General features: G+C 32.1%; 1 protein-coding gene across 1 annotated transcript in view; it reads right to left on the bottom strand.

Annotated features, from left to right (window-relative positions):
* Positions 1 to 19,243, bottom strand: part of LOC120625021 — a 96,174-nt gene that overhangs the window by 36,654 nt on the left and 40,277 nt on the right. The window contains exons 3-4 of the mRNA XM_039891933.1: positions 13,133 to 13,234; positions 8,688 to 8,796 (exon numbers count right to left, since the gene is read on the bottom strand). Of these exons, the coding sequence (XP_039747867.1) occupies positions 8,688 to 8,796; positions 13,133 to 13,234 (211 nt within the window). The remainder of the gene's footprint in view (positions 1 to 8,687; positions 8,797 to 13,132; positions 13,235 to 19,243) is intronic.

Here is a 19,243-nt window from a genome sequence, read left to right as displayed (position 1 = left end):
TCAAAAATTAAAGAGTTCTAGGCTGTGTGGTCTATAGGGTTGCCAAAAAAAATTATACACTCTGTTATTTAATTATTTAGACATTAAAATATTTACGTGTGATATGCAGTCTAAAGTACGAGTGTTCTAGGCTTCAATTTTAATTATGTTTTAGTGTAAGTAGTGTTCTATCGGAAACAAAAGAGTTTTAGGCTGTAGGATGGGTTTCTTAAAAAAAATACAAACCAAGTAATCTAATTTTTCGATATTAAAATATTGACATGTGATATGCAGTCTAAAGTACGAGAGTTCTAGGCTTGAATTTTAATTATGTTATAGTGTTAGTAGTGTTTTATCAAAAATTAAAGAGTTCTAGGCTGTGTGGAATATAGGGTTGCCAAAAATAATTAAACTTTCTGTTATGTAATTTTTTCGATATTAAAATATTGACGTGTGATATGCAGTCTAAAGTACGAGTGTTCTTGGCTTGAATTTTAATTATATTATAGTGTTAGTAGTGTTCTATCGGAAACAGAAGAGTTCTAGGCTGTGTGAAATATAGGGTTGCCAAAAATAATTAAACTTTCTGTTATGTAATTTATTCGATATTAAAATATTGACGTGTGATATGCAGTCTAAAGTACGAGTGTTCTAGGCTTCAATTTTAATTATGTTTTAGTGTAAGTAGTGTTCTATCGGAAACAAAAGAGTTCTAGGCTGTAGGATGGGTTTCTTAAAAAAAAATACAAACCAAGTAATTTAATTTTTCGATATTAAAATATTGACGTGTGATATGCAGTCTAAAGTACGAGTGTTCTAGGCTTGAATTTTAATTATATTATAGTGTTAGTTGTGTTCTATCGGAAACAAAAGAGTTCTAGGCTGTGTGGAATATAGGGTTGCCAAAAATAATTAAACTTTCTGTTATGTAATTTATTCGATATTAAAATATTGACGTGTGATATGCAGTCTAAAGTACGAGTGTTCTAGGCTTGAATTTTAATTGTGTCATAGTGTAGGAAGTGGTTTATCAAAAATTAAAGAGTTCTAGGCTGTGTGGTCTATAGGGTTGCCAAAAAAAATTATACACTCTGTTATTTAATTTTTTAGACATTAAAATATTTACGTGTGATATGCAGTCTAAAGTACGAGTGTTCTAGGCTTCAATTTTAATTATGTTTTAGTGTAAGTAGTGTTCTATCGGAAACAAAAGAGTTTTAGGCTGTAGGATGGGTTTCTTAAAAAAAATACAAACCAAGTAATCTAATTTTTCGATATTAAAATATTGACATGTGATATGCAGTCTAAAGTACGAGAGTTCTAGGCTTGAATTTTAATTGTGTCATAGTGTAGGAAGTGGTTTATCAAAAATTAAAGAGTTCTAGGCTGTGTGGTCTATAGGGTTGCCAAAAAAGATTATACACTCTGTTATTTAATTTTTTAGACATTAAAATATTGACGTGTGATATGCAGTCTAAAGTACGAGTGTTCTAGGCTTGAATTTTAATTATATTATAGTGTTAGTTGTGTTCTATCGGAAACAAAAGAGTTCTAGGCTGTGTGGAATATAGGGTTGCCAAAAAAAATTAAACTTTCTGTTATGTAATTTATTCGATATTAAAATATTGACGTGTGATATGCAGTCTAAAGTACGAGTGTTCTAGGCTTGAATTTTAATTGTGTCATAGTGTAGGAAGTGGTTTATCAAAAATTAAAGAGTTCTAGGCTGTGTGGTCTATAGGGTTGCCAAAAAAGATTATACACTCTGTTATTTAATTTTTTAGACATTAAAATATTTACGTGTGATATGCAGTCTAAAGTACGAGTGTTCTAGGCTTCAATTTTAATTATGTTTTAGTGTAAGTAGTGTTCTATCGGAAACAAAAGAGTTTTAGGCTGTAGGATGGGTTTCTTAAAAAAAATACAAACCAAGTAATCTAATTTTTCGATATTAAAATATTGACATGTGATATGCAGTCTAAAGTACGAGAGTTCTAGGCTTGAATTTTAATTATGTTATAGTGTTAGTAGTGTTTTATCAAAAATTAAAGAGTTCTAGGCTGTGTGGAATATAGGGTTGCCAAAAATAATTAAACTTTCTGTTATGTAATTTTTTCGATATTAAAATATTGACGTGTGATATGCAGTCTAAAGTACGTGTGTTCTAGGCTTGAATTTTAATTGTGATATAGTGTAAGAAGTGTTCTATCAGTAATTAAAGAGTTCTAGGCTGTGTGGTCTATAGGGTTGCCAAAAATAATTATACTTTCTGTTATTTAATTTTTTCGATATTAAAATATTGACGTGTGATATGCAGTCTAAAGTACGAGTGTTCTAGGCTTCAATTTTAATTATGTTTTAGTGTAAGTAGTGTTCTATCGGAAACAAAAGAGTTCTAGGCTGTAGGATGGGTTTCTTAAAAAAAAATACAAACCAAGTAATTTAATTTTTCGATATTAAAATATTGACGTGTGATATGCAGTCTAAAGTACGAGTGTTCTAGGCTTGAATTTTAATTATATTATAGTGTTAGTAGTGTTCTATCGGAAACAAAAGAGTACTAGGCTGTGTGGAATATAGGGTTGCCAAAAATAATTAAACTGTCTGTTATGTAATTTTTTCGATATTTAAATATTGACGTGTGATATGCAGTCTAAAGTACGAGTGTTCTAGGCTTGAATTTTAATTATGTTATAGTGTTAGTAGTGTTCTATCGGAAACAAAAGAGTTTTAGGCTGTAGGATGGGTTTCTTAAAAAAAATACAAACCAAGTAATCTAATTTTTCGATATTAAAATATTGACGTGTGATATGCAGTCTAAAGTACGTGTGTTCTAGGCTTGAATTTTAATTTTGATATAGTGTAAGAAGTGTTCTATCAGTAATTAAAGAGTTCTAGGCTGTGTGGTCTATAGGGTTGCCAAAAATAATTATACTTTCTGTTATTTAATTTTTTCGATATGAAAATATTGACGTGTGATATGCAGTCTAAAGAACGAGTGTTCTAGGCTTGTATTTTAATTATGTTATAGTGTTAGTAGTGTTCTATCGGAAACAAAAGAGTTCTAGGCTGTGTGGAATATAGGGTTGCCAAAAATAATTAAACTGTCTGTTATGTAATTTTTTCGATATTTAAATATTGACGTGTGATATGCAGTCTAAAGTACGAGTGTTCTAGGCTTGAATTTTAATTATGTTATAGTGTTAGTAGTGTTCTATCGGAAACAAAAGAGTTCTAGGCTGTGGTATGTCAAGGGTTTCTAAAAAAAAATATAACTCAAGTAATAAATTTTTTCTGAAATTTAAATATTGACGTGTGATATGCAGTCAAAAGTACGAGTGTTCTAGGCTTGAATTTTAATTATGTTATATTGTTAGTAGTGTTCTATCGGAAACAAAAGAGTTCTAGGCTGTGGTATGTCAAAGGTTTCGAAAAAAAATACAACTCAAGTAATAAAATTTTTCTGAAATTTAAATATTGACGTGTGATATGCAGTCTAAAGTACGAGTGTTCTAGACTTGAATTTTAATTGTGTTGTAGTGTTAGTAGTGTTTTATCAAAAATTAAAGAGTTCTAGGCTGTGTGGAATATAGGGTTGCCAAAAATAATTAAACTTTCTGTTATGTAATTTATTCGATATTAAAATATTGACGTGTGATATGCAGTCTAAAGTACAAGTGTTCTAGGCTTGAATTTTAATTGTGTTATAGTGTAAGAAGTGTTTTATCAAAAATTAAAGAGTTCTAGGCTGTGTTGTCTATAGGGTTGCCAAAAATAATTAAACTTTCTGTTATGTAATTTATTCGATATTAAAATATTGACGTGTGATATGCAGTCTAAAGTACGAGTGTTCTAGGCTTCAATTTTAATTATGTTTTAGTGTAAGTAGTGTTCTATCGGAAACAAAAGAGTTCTAGGCTGTAGGATGGGTTTCTTAAAAAAAAATACAAACCAAGTAATTTAATTTTTCGATATTAAAATATTGACGTGTGATATGCAGTCTAAAGTACGAGTGTTCTAGGCTTGAATTTAAATTATATTATAGTGTTAGTAGTGTTCTATCGGAAACAAAAGAGTTCTAGGCTGTGTGGAATAAAGGGTTGCCAAAAATAATTAAACTTTCTGTTATGTAATTTATTCGATATTAAAATATTGACGTGTGATATGCAGTCTAAAGTACAAGTGTTCTAGGCTTGAATTTTAATTGTGTTATAGTGTAAGAAGTGTTTTATCAAAAATTAAAGAGTTCTAGGCTGTGTTGTCTATAGGGTTGCCAAAAATAATTAAACTTTCTGTTATGTAATTTATTCGATATTAAAATATTGACGTGTGATATGCAGTCTAAAGTACGAGTGTTCTAGGCTTCAATTTTAATTATGTTTTAGTGTAAGTAGTGTTCTATCGGAAACAAAAGAGTTCTAGGCTGTAGGATGGGTTTCTTAAAAAAAAATACAAACCAAGTAATTTAATTTTTCTGAAATTTAAATATTGACGTGTGATATGCAGTCTAAAGTACGAGTGTTCTAGACTTGAATTTTAATTGTGTTGTAGTGTTAGTAGTGTTTTATCAAAAATTAAAGAGTTCTAGGCTGTGTGGAATATAGGGTTGCCAAAAATAATTAAACTTTCTGTTATGTAATTTATTCGATATTAAAATATTGACGTGTGATATGCAGTCTAAAGTACAAGTGTTCTAGGCTTGAATTTTAATTGTGTTATAGTGTAAGAAGTGTTTTATCAAAAATTAAAGAGTTCTAGGCTGTGTTGTCTATAGGGTTGCCAAAAATAATTAAACTTTCTGTTATGTAATTTATTCGATATTAAAATATTGACGTGTGATATGCAGTCTAAAGTACGAGTGTTCTAGGCTTCAATTTTAATTATGTTTTAGTGTAAGTAGTGTTCTATCGGAAACAAAACAGTTCTAGGCTGTAGGATGGGTTTCTTAAAAAAAAATACAAACCAAGTAATTTAATTTTTCGATATTAAAATATTGACGTGTGATATGCAGTCTAAAGTACGAGTGTTCTAGGCTTGAATTTAAATTATATTATAGTGTTAGTAGTGTTCTATCGGAAACAAAAGAGTTCTAGGCTGTGTGGAATAAAGGGTTGCCAAAAATAATTAAACTTTCTGTTATGTAATTTATTCGATATTAAAATATTGACGTGTGCTATGCAGTCTAAAGTACGAGTGTTCTAGGCTTGAATTTTAATTGTGTTGTAGTGTTAGTAGTGTTCTATCGGAAACAAAAGAGTTCTAGGCTGTGGTATGTCAAGGGTTTCTAAAAAAAAATATAACTCAAGTAATACATTTTTTCTGAAATTTAAATATTGACGTGTGTTATGCAGTCTAAAGTACGAGTGTTCTAGGCTTGAATTTTAATTGTGTCATAGTGTAGGAAGTGGTTTATCAAAAATTAAAGAGTTCTAGGCTGTGTGGTCTATAGGGTTGCCAAAAAAAATTATACACTCTGTTATTTAATTTTTTAGACATTAAAATATTTACGTGTGATATGCAGTCTAAAGTACGAGTGTTCTAGGCTTCAATTTTAATTTTGTTTTAGTGTTAGTAGTGATCTATCGGAATTTAAAGAGTTCTAGGCTGTAGGATGGGTTTCTTAAAAAAAATACAAATCAAGTAATCTAATTTTTCGATATTAAAATATTGACGTGTGATATGCAGTCTAAAGTACGAGTGTTCTAGGCTTGAATTTTAATTATGTTATAGTGTTAGTAGTGTTCTATCGGAAACTGAAGAGTTCTAGGCTGTGTGGAATATAGGGTTGCCAAAAATAATTAAACTTTCTGTTATGTAATTTTTTCGATATTAAAATATTGACGTGTGATATGCAGTCTAAAGTATGTGTGTTCTAGGCTTCAATTTTAATTGTGTTATAGTGTAAGAAGTGTTCTATCAGTAATTAAAGAGTTCTAGGCTGTGTGGTCTATAGGGTTGCCAAAAATAATTATACTTTCTGTTATTTAATTTTTTCGATATTAAAATATTGACGTGTGATATGCAGTCTAAAGTACGAGTGTTCTAGGCTTCAATTTTAATTATGTTTTAGTGTAAGTAGTGTTCTATCGGAAACAAAAGAGTTTTAGGCTGTAGGATGGGTTTCTTAAAAAAAATACAAACCAAGTAATCTAATTTTTCGATATTAAAATATTGACGTGTGATATGCAGTCTAAAGTACGAGAGTTCTAGGCTTGAATTTTAATTGTGTTGTAGTGTTAGTAGTGTTTTATCAAAAATTAAAGAGTTCTAGGCTGTGTGGAATATAGGGTTGCCAAAATTAATTAAACTTTCTGTTATGTAATTTTTTCGATATTAAAATATTGACGTGTGATATGCAGTCTAAAGTACGAGTGTTCTAGGCTTCAATTTTAATTATGTTTTAGTGTTAGTAGTGATCTATCGGAATTTTAAGAGTTCTAGGCTGTCGGGTCTATAGGGTTGCCAAAAAAAATTATACTTTCTGTTATTTAATTTTTTAGACATTAAAATATTGAAGTGTGATATGCAGTCTAAAGTACGTGTGTTCTAGGCTTGAATTTTTATCGTGTTATAGTGTAAGTAGCGTTCTATCAGCTGTGAGGTTTAATGGGTTTTCAAAAAAATAATTCCTCATATAATTCTTTTGGATTGAAAATATTGACGTCTGATATGCAGTCTCGAATAACAGTGTTTGAGGCTTGGTTTTATGTTATGTTTCAGGCGTTATGATGCTTCAACAGAAACTAAAGAGTTCTTACCCCTTTAATAGGTAGGGTTTTCAAAAACAAATGTTTTGTATTATTTTATGTAATTATTTAAGAAAATAAATTTTCATGTTTGTTGTGGTGACTCTGAAACTTGATTTATAAGAACTTTAATATTTTTTTATTATAGTTTATATACTGATGTGTGAGAAAGAAAAGAGTTTCGAGAGAGTACGGGTCTAAAAAATGTTTTATTCAAAGGTCTTTGTGTACGATAGGATGTTTAGGGTTGTTTTCTTTAAGTATTTTTTTTTCAGTATTTACGACAGAACTATTATTAAAAAGTATCAGGAACTATAGATCTAAGCTGCATGCGTCCAGAACAAGCATCAAATTTTGATTTGCTCGAAAATGATCTGCTATCGGAAGTTAGCAGATCATTTTTTGACACCCTTTTTTTGGGGGTAAAAACGCCAGAACTATTCGTAAAAATCATCAGGAACTCTAGAACTCAGCTGCATGCGAAGAGAACTCCGTTTTATTTTTGATCTGCTGGCAAATGCTCTGCTAACTTCACCTACACGTTGAGTAAGCCCAGTTACCTAAAGGACTACGGGTGAAGGAAATCATAACAATACCTGCTCGATTTTCTAAATATTTTTTTTTAAAGGCATGTAAAGTTACATATTTGCAATTGTTCAGCTTGGTGGACTTAACCCTAAAATCCTGTCGTTTACTGAGAGACCCCTGTAATTTCGCCGGTTAGGTTGATATGATTAAATAATAAAGTTACACTGCTTTCGTTTCATTAATGATTTCGTGTGACACGGCTTTTAGAGATTTGTTAGGCATCCTAATGTGTAGTCTAGACAAGTAATTATAATAATGTGCGTATGTTAATTAATGTCAGTTTATTATTTATAACAAATTCTACGCCCTCATAACTACTGCAAATTAGAGTTTTATCATATGTTGTTATCATAAAAGTGAAAGTTTGTATGTTTGGATGTTGCTTACTTCTTCACCCCTAATTTTCCACCTAAATTAATTTAATACTCTAGATACATAACTATTTATCTGGTTCTCATCTCACATTTTTTGACGTGACAACGTCTTATAATTCGATGGGGCGGCTGTACGCACGAAAAAACATGACGTATGCGCCGTTACCTCGCTCTGGGGCGTTCCATTCAAGGCTTGCAGTGCAAGCGAGAGCGCGGAACGAGCGAAAAAGAGGCACAGTCGGCCTCCGCGTTCGACATCTGTCTCTCTCCTACTTGAGTGAGCGATGCGTCCGCGTGGACAGCTTCTATACAATAATACATTTACATGTTTTCGGCAAGGATGAAGTGTAGTGAAAAGTGAAGTGGTGTCAATTGTTTATAGCAACGATAATATCTGTCAAAAAAATTAAATTGAAATTTTCTTTTGAAAAATGCAACCATTCCATCAGTATTTTCTTACGACGTTGTCACGTTCAACTATCGTCAGTAAGACGACTTTACAGACAAACAATTTTTTATGGAATTTTGAAGCATCGCAGGGATCTCTTATTTATATCCCATGAATCCATACGAAGCTATTTGCTTTGTTTTCTAATATAGATTCCGAATATCCTTCCGGCTCGCGTTGTCCCTTTCACCTTCAAATGAAGTGTATCTTTATCATTATAATCATGATCATATTCTAGGCAAGCGCGCTTTATTAAGGGCTGCATCGTCACTTACCAACATGTGTGATTGCAGACAATAGTTATTTTATCTTTAAAAAAACATTGGATAGAAGCAGGCGTTACTTTGCGGAATATTACGAAAATTAAACTTAATTTGCTATACTCCGACAAAAGCAAGAGAACCTGTGTAATATATGGGTTTATTCATAATAAAAAAAAGAATCAGCACAGACAGATAAAACCCTTATTGTGTTATGTGGGTTAAATGCAAATTCAATTTTTTTACTCTGGCTTGACTTGCATCCTATACATTGTTTTTGTAAGTTACTTACCAACTACGTCGAGCCTCAAAAATATACTAGTGGGCGGATGTGATGACACTTGGCATTCGTAGACACCGGCATCACGATTCTGAACGAATCGTACTTTTAGAGTCCAGTCCTGAAACAAATTGGCATTTTATAAAATCTTATTTCATCATCACCATGGGCTGCCTTTTTACATCCCACTGCCTCGGCCTCAGTGTGTCCTTTAGAGACAGAGTTTTCTTTAGTTATAATCCCTATTTGTGAAGTATTACAGTATGATATAATTTTATGTTACTAGCTGTAAATAGCCACGCTTCGCTTTGCTATTCTATGCCCAATAATGATGACTAAACATAACAAAGTATCACAAATTTTTGTATGTGAAAATTAAACGTCAGTATCAGTGTCTGAAGGTGTCAGGTACGTATAGCACGCACTTTAATATATAGAACTACTAGCTGTTGCCCGCGACTTCGTCTGCGTATGATTTTGTATATTTAAAGCATTCAGTATCGCTAAGCCTTAAATTAGTATAGTAGTATTATATATATATAACATGTGACTGTCAATTAATTATAGAAAAATTATTTGCAATAAAATAAAATTGCGACTATAATTAAAAATCTAAACTATCCTATCTCTTAAGTTGGAACAGACTGCTCACGGTGTGCCAATTTAATTTAAAATCGGTTAAGTAGTTTAGGAGTCCATCGCGGACAAACATCGTGACTGGAGATTTATATATATTGAGATACTGTGACTACTTGGATAACCATGTAGCGTCTTATTATACATATATACCAAAGAGTTCGTATTCCTATCCTCTTTGGAAAAGGGACAGAGAAGGGAAACAAATGTATATCATGATACTTTTAGAAATAAGACAACGAAAGAAAACGAAAGAAAGAAGAGCTTTTGTCAGACAAATAAAAACAACTTATAAATTGATTATATAATTTTTATAAAAGTTTTATATACTATACTTGGACGAAATGTATACATTTTAAAATGCATTAAAAAATTCGGACTGTACTTCAATCTGTGACTCTCTAACAATCGCGGCCGGAGCGCTTTACAACAAAGCTATGATTCTTAAACAACCGATGCTGAAATTAGAATATGTCTTTTTTTATCAGTCAAATCTTGTAGGTTCCGAATTTTTTATATGATTATTATATGGTTCAGATTTTTTAGATTTTTTTAGATGTTTATATGATTTATATTTTATAAACATTTGTAAAACTCATATGTTGATTTTACAACATTGAGCCCAACCAGCCAGTAGGGTGGAATATGGCTTAAATCCTTTTTATTTTGGGAGGAAACCCGGCCCACTACACGGCAAGGGTTTCCTCACAACTCTGTAGTGGGCCGGGTTGATAAGATTATTTTTTAATTAAGAACTAGATGTAGTTTCAGAACAAAATGTAGCCTTTGTTACTCTCTGTTCATTTAATTATTCCTGCGGCAAAAATCAAGTCAAATTGTTGTTAAGTTGTAGCGTAGAGGTAAAACAAATAAACAAACTTCCGCTTTTAAATTTTAGTTACTATATTACTTTATTAATACTTTAAAAAATCAACATCTAGCCAAAAACAGGAGCTCTTGGGAAAATCTCAATTTGTTGTCAACCTTATGGTTCGTTAAGTAGGTAACTACTGTTTTTGTAAGTAAGTTTAAAGATTCCAAAGACAAATTATAGTAATATATAATTACAATCCTGTCCATTATAAATACCTAACTAAATCAATATGCCAAGATTCAATAGAATATTGCTTTTTAAAGTAATTTAATTTTCCCAGACAATATGAAATGAAGAGAAATAAAATATTCTTAATATAAGTCTTATTTTTATTTGGTCAATTGTTCAATGTACAAAAATTTCAAGCATTCATCAAAATCAGTGCAACGGTTGAGCCGAACATAGGTAACACACCAACTTCCGCATGGGTAAAATTTTCTACGAAAGTTTCTGTTATTTATACGAACAGATACTTTATATAATATTTTCTTAGAGCGAGATGCTTAAATAATCTTGTAGTTCTATCAGAAATTCCAAAGTCGTAGGACCAGCTACTATATAATAACAGCCAGTATAAGCCAGTGATCATTCGTGGTGGATAAAATTCTTCCGACTTATCCAAGCTAAAATAAAATTATATATTAGGAACCTCTTTCTTAAAAAATATTATGCTAATGAAAAGTAATTCAAAACTAAATAATCTTTTAAGGCTTTTGGTTGACAAATTGCAAACTTTTTAATACTCCATAAGTTCATGGATTAAAAGCTCGTTGAGATGTAAAAGTATTTTTAAGTCTTTAAGTGCTTTTCAAATTATGTGGCTTAAAAAGTAAAGGGTAAAAGAAAGCCTATATTTCATTCATTTTTAATTTTTTCGCCAGGTAAAAATAGTACATTGATTGAGAAAAATTAATTTCGGGTCATCAAAATTCATCAAATTTTCTATTGGCTTTTAATTATAGGTATATCACGGGACTGTATACATAGGTTTCAAAAATATGTTTGTATCAAAGGAAATTATTAAAATGGTTTCTTCAAATTTATTTTTTATGTTAGAATAGTAAAATATTTCTATATTTCTTTAATTTTAATATATGGTCTGTGAGTCCATGTATAAACGTTTTTTACATATAGACTCACAGACCGCTTTTATTGCCTGCACTTTATCAAGCTAAAATAAAGCTAATATGTCACGTAAAAATAATGAGGCTTTTGTTTATTTTTCGTAATAATAATACGAAATAATATATAATACATAATATCGAAGAACTATATTAGTATTACATCTATTATAATGTGTATAAATGACCATAATTTGGTTTATTCACATTTATTCCTTTCGGAACTTGGCCCTAGTATAGTGACATAATATCCCGGCTAATTTAAGTAGGTACTTCGTAGTATTGCAGTATGATTTCCATTCAATATCCTTGAAATTAATTTAACTTAAAACTCTTTCACTCGTTATAGAATTTAATTGCAGATAGGTATCATTACGTATTTACTGTAATCAATAAATAACTTATAGCCTGCCGAGTCAAACTCGACTCACACGGCGAAATTGAATAAATCCAGACTGAGTGCAAATAAGTTTACATACGAACGTTCGTATTTATAAACTTTATCGATAATTTCGTATGGTGACTTCTACAGCATTGATAAAGTTCCATCCCAACGGGGCTTGAGTAATTACTCTAAGTGCTGGCCGCGGAACAAAGCGCGTTACGCGAATTTTTGCGCTACCGCCTGCCGTGCGTTTGTACCCTTGGCAAGCTGGGTATATTTCCTTACATTTGTTTTACTAATTACTCTTTATTTTTAATAGGAATTAACGCAAGTGTGTTTAATAACAGAAAATAAATAAAACGAGGTTATCAGCCAATTGACGTCCATTGATGGACATGGGTCTTTTTAGGGAGTTTTAAAGCCACCGGTGTTCGGCTGCTTGTTGAGCTACTTTGGTGACCTTAGTTCTTCTACGGATCTCCTCAAATCTGATTTGATTACTTAAGAGACACTCCGAGCGTCCACCAATCCGCACTGGGCCAGTGTGGTGGACCTCCTTAACGTCTTCTCACTGTGGGAGGAAACCCGTGTAGTGGGCATGTAATGGGTTGATGTGACTTCAAGCGTAGGTCGCTCCATCACCTGCTTAGTGACTTTGAGCCTTTATAAGACGCCCATAACGCTATTTTATTTTATTTATAACACGTACTTTACAATTACACGGAACGAAAACATTTTTAACTTTATAAGACAAGTAAAAAAAAATTTATAACTTTGTAAGACCATTTACCATACGGCGTCTTTTTACCAAGAAAATCTCTAACTGCATGAGTCTTAAAATAATATAAACTTTTGCAGAATAATCCGCACAATACGAACACAAAGATGCTACCTGGACTTCCGGACTGTGTGACGTTGAAGGCTAGTCCATCGCTTGACTGCTCTTCAGCTTGCCAAATTGAATTTGCCAGGCGTCTGTTTTAGGTCATCTGTGTAGGTTTCTACCTGACTTCCGGCTTGAAAATCTAGGCTCTGTAAGGTGTTCAAACATCGGGCTTCGAAATCGAATTTACGTGAGGCGTCTCTCAGGTATAGGTATCTATGTTAAACTCGGCACATGGCCAGAATTGGCTAAAATATCTAAAACTGTATTTTTTCTCGTTTTCTGGGATGCACCATAGTAGATTTCAATTTATTGGGAATCTACCCGTGCCCCTACCGGCTTCTCCCGTCAGTGCATTCAAGGGAGTTAATTTCTATTGCGCAAAGCTTAAAGCCACAGGCCTCCTGGTTAATATTACAAACATATTGTGATTATAATCGCTGAAATCCTATGTTATGTATGTGATAAAACCCTCTTTCCTCAAAGAGAAAACGTCTGTGTCCAGCTGTGGGACACTTATAAACTAAGGACTGGAAAACCAAATAATGTTTCTCTTACTTCTGAATGTTGAAGATGGATGGCTTGAAACCTCTGGTCTGAGCTGTAGGTTGTCAGGCCGACGGTCAGTAAATGATAGTCTTTTCTTCTGATCCATGATACCTGCGAACCAAATAGGCAATGTAAATATGGAAACATAATTACGGGCAAAAAACCATTATACAAAACTATACAGAAAAAAAAATTATAAGACTAATGTGGAAACAAAAACAAACCTACACAAAAACTAAAGTGGAGAAGCCCGCATTCAAGACCAAAAATAGATAACCTTTTGATTCACATTTTGAAAGGGTTTGTCTTTTGTTATTCAAATCTGTAAACTTTGTCGTTAAAAAGTCAACTACACTAAAACATGTACAACAACTAATATGTAAAATAAAACATATTATGCACTGAGTCATCGCTAAGGATTTACTTTTAGTCGAAAATTTCAACATTTTATTATAAATCTGTAATCAAATTAATTGAAGTATAATATAGTAACAATATCCTCTAGTCTAGTAAAGCAAATCAACTATTTCTAGTAAGGAGTAGACTTCGCTGTATTATAGTCAATTGTTCGTCAAAACATAGTACAAAACCCCTCTAAAAAGATTCAACGTTTGCATTTTCTGTTCTAATTTACACAAATCCTCGGTTTAACATTAACGTATAATTAAACGTGTCATTAATTATTTTAACGGCCCATGATTGCGTAGCGCCTATATGAAAATTACCCTAAAATGACATTAATAGCGTATTTTATTTAGAAATACAACTTACGAACATGTTTTTATCTCTAATTCGGACATTTTATTATTATATTTAGTTACTCATATCTTTTAATTTAGCAAATGATTTTATTTTAACAAATATTCAACTTCAGTCTTAAGCATAGATTGCCGACACTTGTGAACCTGTTCTTAGCGCGAATGGATTAGCGTATAAAGGCAAGGCCAAACAAACGCGTCCAGTTGAAGCAGGTGTTATAAAGGTAAATGATATTTTTTGCTAACTGTAAGGTATTAGAAAAATAATGCTAAAGTTGGTAACCAATTTCAATGAGTTCTGTTTACTATAACTCAAATTCTAATTTAAATTCCTTTATTTTCTTTTAACATGAAAGACTATTATAAATGTTTGGTCGCAATGTACGATATGCAAATCTTAAAGTATTCATTGATTATACATGTGCAGAACTCAATTGCAAATATTAAATAATAAAAAATATAATGATAAGAATGGCATATGTGCACTTTATAAGCATTAATATATATATATATATATATATATATGTTGTATGTTTATAAAAATCTAAAATTAACTAAATAATAACATTATATTTATTGAATTAATTAGCAGTTTTACAAACGTGTAATAATTTATTTAATTAATTTATTTATTGACTTATTTAATTTATTGACTAGTTTTCAAGTAATAATTTAAATTGTTGAATTACAGCAAATATTCATTTATTGTGTCAGTAGGTATTTTGATATAAATAGGGGTGCATAACTTAGTCATATTTTAAAAATATAAAATGCATATAAAAAAAATTCTGAACCGCGACTCTCCCTCTCAGGCCGTGATTGCCAGATATTCGCAGGTTCCCGAAATTGTCTGTCCTGGCCTGTCGTTTCCGAAATGTTATTAATTAAACAGTAATAGACACTATTAAAAGTTTATAAAAACTTAGCGCTACATTGAGAATCAGACGGCGCATAGGTACCTCATATAATTCGTTTTACCAGCAATATGTAGTTAAGTAAATTGCATATATATTATTGCAGTGTCATCATCGAAGGCATAGTATTAAGTCATGTATGAATAATTACACCGGCAATCACATCTGATGCTGCTTAGCGGCAACAATAAGCATGGTTTATAGTGGCAGTAGTTCACCGGACGAGTTCTATTACAAAAAGCTCTACCACCGCTTAAAAAAGTGTTTAAAATAGTGTTTTAATAATCATCCCACAAACCTCAATATTCAACACAAATATTTTCCAGTCAGTTATCACACAAACTTAAACACTACTAGAGTTACTTGTACCAAGCAAAACTACTGATGTAAGCGAGACCTGGGTGAAGCCTCTAAAAAAGACAAATAAATGTTCACAGTTGAGAATGCCGAGGGCAAAAGCTTATGTAAATAAAATAAGTTTAACAACGGATGAGGAATGAACGTTTTTCAGAATATTTTTCACCTGCTTTATAACAACACCCTCCTGGCTAACGAATGTTATAATTACAGACCTTTTCACGCTTTAATTTTTTAAATAATTACCCATTTAAAGAGTATTCTTTTGGCACAGTGTATATTTGTCGTGGCAATAAAATAATCATTTGTAACGAAAATAAAGAAGTACCTGCTACTAACGGGGTGTGATGACCTAACATGCTAAATTATTCGGGGGAAAAGTTATTTGCGTTATAGTCCAGTAACTTATTTCTGTTCCCGTGGGATTAAGGATATTTTGCCCAACGCCTATGAGCGTCTCCAGAAAGCAAGCTACAGTTGAAAGCGTATAAAAGTCAGAATACCAAATTTATGGATTTAAGTTGAAAAATTAAATATACTACTCAAAACCACATGCGGGCCACCGGTAAAACTGTACCAGAAACGGACATTACTTTTATTTAGTAATTCGATTAACTCCTATGCAAATATTAGCATAGGAGTTAATCGGAGGCAGGTATATATTCACTGACGTTTCTGGATACAAATTAATCAAGTACATTTAAGGTTTTTTTGGGCACTTGAAAATTGTGTATTTGTGATTTTAAATTCAGGAACTGCTGGTTACCGCAGAAAATCCTTTCTAAGAACTCTAAGCCGTTCAAAGAATATTCAAATTTCAATTTTTCTAAGTAAAGTAGTTTGAGTTGTATAATGTCAATATACCGGGCCATGACAAGCCTGTTAATATAGTTATAAACTATCTCTTGCAATGGACTTCGTATATCCTTTTCATTTCTTTTTAAGCATTTTAACGTAATTAATAACGACTAAGACACCGTGTACCTGTGCGCCGTTTGGCTCTACACAAGTATCGCTGTATCACTAATACACCCATAATTATATTAAAATACTCACTGACACAATTTCATGAATAAGCGCTAAGAATCAAATCTTACAATTTCAATTATTTCCTGAAACTATTCAAAAAAACTTACTATCAAGAAGTTTAATCATTTATCCACTTTACAAAACTAATGTAACACATATATTTTGTCTAACAATTGAATTCAGTGCATTGATTCGATAGGTCTTTTCTATTAAAAACAAAGTTTGTTCTCTCTATATTAACAGACGGTGATGAAACTATAAAGTTTCATTGTTTGTCTACGAAATTCTAAATACACACGAATGTTCCCTTAATTTTATAATATGGGGAGTGAGAGAGAAATTTCCGAGGTGTGAAATGAAAGAATTCATTATCGCGAAACCTTTTTTTGCAATTTAAACCCTATTGGGTGGAGTAAAGGTTCAGGTTAAAGTCGTATTGCGGTTTAGAAAATTAGTTAGTTGTTTTTCATAAACATTCCTTTGAAAGTAATGGGCTGTTATTCTGCTGGAGGGCAGACACTCTCAAATTGGTGTTATTTCGTTCAGTTGGGAATAATTATCATAATCGGACCAATAGCTTTGTTAAGTATTTTATTTGGCTGGTCAAATGTATGTTAGACATGGCTGGAAATTCTTATAAATATTCGATAGCTAATTTGTATCCTCAGCTCCAATGCCAGTATAAATCGCTAAAATTGCTGAGTTGCAGACTTCGAAATTGATTTATTTCAAGCAGGTAAGCACTATTGATTAAGTCTTACTACTTGAGTGTCTTGTGTACTTTTCGTTTCTAAAGCAGATCCTATAGAGACGAAGTTGGTATGAAATTATTTACTAACATCACCTTTTGCTTCTAAGTTACTTTTTAATACGGTATTAATCAATTAAAACACTACGCTCAGTAGCGTGCATAGAGGGTATGCATAGGGCATGCAGATAATATAAAATGAAGAACATCTCCAGTAAGAATTATAAAAAACTTAAGGATTGGCATTGTAAGAGTTATTAAAAGACTACTGTTAAGTATTATAACTCGTAATGGGGATTTTCTTTATTTTGTATCATCTGCATACCCTGTGCATACCCTCTATGCACGCCACTGACTACGTAATGCAAAAGATCAGTTTTAACACATTAACAATTAAGAACCAAAGCCTCATATTGAATCACACAAATTGATGTTGCATAGGAAATTCTCTAGTAGCTCGTGATGTCACTTATGCTGTGCTTCCAATCACTCATGTCACTATGTAGCTGATAATCAGTTGCGATTTGACATAGACATCAGACATAGAACTGGGGGGGGGGGGGAGGGAAGCGGCAATTAGTGCAATTACTAGTTTAGTCGGTAACAAATAACAGTGCTCTTTTAACCGTAGTTACTATAACACTGTAAGTACAACGAAATCCTACGTTTTTCTTTAAAACCATTCATTAATTTTGACGGCCGACTGGCGCAGTGGGCAGCGACCCTGCTTTCTGAGTCCAAGGCCGTGGGTTCGATTCCCACAACTGGAAAATGTTTGTGTGATGAGCATAAGTATTTTTCAGTGTCTGGGTGTTTATATGTATTTTCTAAGTATTTATGTATATATAATTCATAAAAATATTCATCAGTCATCTTAGTACCCGTAACACAAGCTACGCTTACTTTGGGGCTAGGTGGCGATGTGTGTATTGTCGTAGTATATTTATTTATTTATTTATTAAACAGCTTAAATTACATAATAACTTAAGCTAGTCTTGTTTTTCTTATATAATGCCACCTTTTAGTAAGATTATGAATCTCACCCTTGTTAGTTTGTGTTGTGTAATGTTTTTTAAAAGGTGCAACTTTTACGCAGTCAGCTTCCAAGTAAGATTCATAAATTAGCTCTTTGAGTGCTTCGTTGATCTAGTGGTTAGAATGTTTCATTGTCGATCATGAAGTCCCGGGTTCGATCCCGGAATAGGTCAATTGTTATGTATTGAATTAATCTACTTAAGAAATTCAGATTAAAAATTAGTATATAGATTATAAACTGGTGCCATCCAACTTTGGGCCTCTAAGGCTGTCAACTTCTGTTTTATCACTAGCATTGGATAGACGCGGTGGGCTCTGCATCTGTCTTTCCTACGGGAATGCCGAGGATGATGATAATGACTTTGTTGATGATGATTCATCGGATCTTTAATAGAAATTGTAATTATTAAATTGACGCCCGTTTGCCACGAGTAATTAGTACTTATAAAAAGTACTAATTTTAAAAAAGCTTAACTTGGATGATTGTTAAATTGTAAAATGTTGATGGTGAAAAAGATCACGTGCTGAGTTTTTTGTCGACTTATTTTCGGTAGTACCTATCTGCTTTGTATACCGATGATAGTCTTGACTTTACAAAAGTGCTATTAACTTAAAAAAAATGTTAGTTAAATATGCTTTTTCCCAAATTACCTTATTGCCTTCACCCCGCGGTCAATTTTCAACACAATTTTCTTCTTCAAAGTAGTAGGGAATTGCCTTTAAATAAATATATTTAATATTAGCCTAGTTTATTTTGCTGAAATCGTGAAGTAAACAACTAAGCTCGTCTTTATAGCGCTTTAGACGTTCTCACTGCTAACGAATACTGCAATCTTTTAAAAAGGAAAATTCAAGATAAAGCAATACATTAATTTGAATGGGTTTAACTACTCCTATTACATATCTTCCTACTGCTACCTATAAGCGCCATAAAAAAAAATATACCGAGATCGAAAAAGAAATACACATTTCCGTTATCAATTGAAAACTATTTCTGTTGCCGATAAAAACACGTAATAACGAGCGAAAATTAAAAAGAAACATTTTGTGTCAACTACCGGGGGTGTTAATGATTGCGGTGGTATTCATTATGATATCTGGGTCATATAGCTGAACGTAGACGAAAGATAAACAGTAATCGGAGTGCCTTCAAGTGAAACAGGTCTTGGAAAACTGTTTTAAGATACTAAGCCACGTATCTTCATAGAGTCTCATGGTAATATATCTTACAGCAATGCCTATCGTGGCACATTGTTTTTTTTTTATCTAGGAGATGTTG

Source organism: Pararge aegeria, chromosome 1, assembly GCF_905163445.1.
Source record: "Pararge aegeria chromosome 1, ilParAegt1.1, whole genome shotgun sequence".
NCBI lineage: Eukaryota > Metazoa > Arthropoda > Insecta > Lepidoptera > Nymphalidae > Pararge > Pararge aegeria.
The sequence above is the reverse complement of the archived record's forward strand: the minus strand, read 5'-3'. Positions and strand labels throughout refer to the sequence as shown.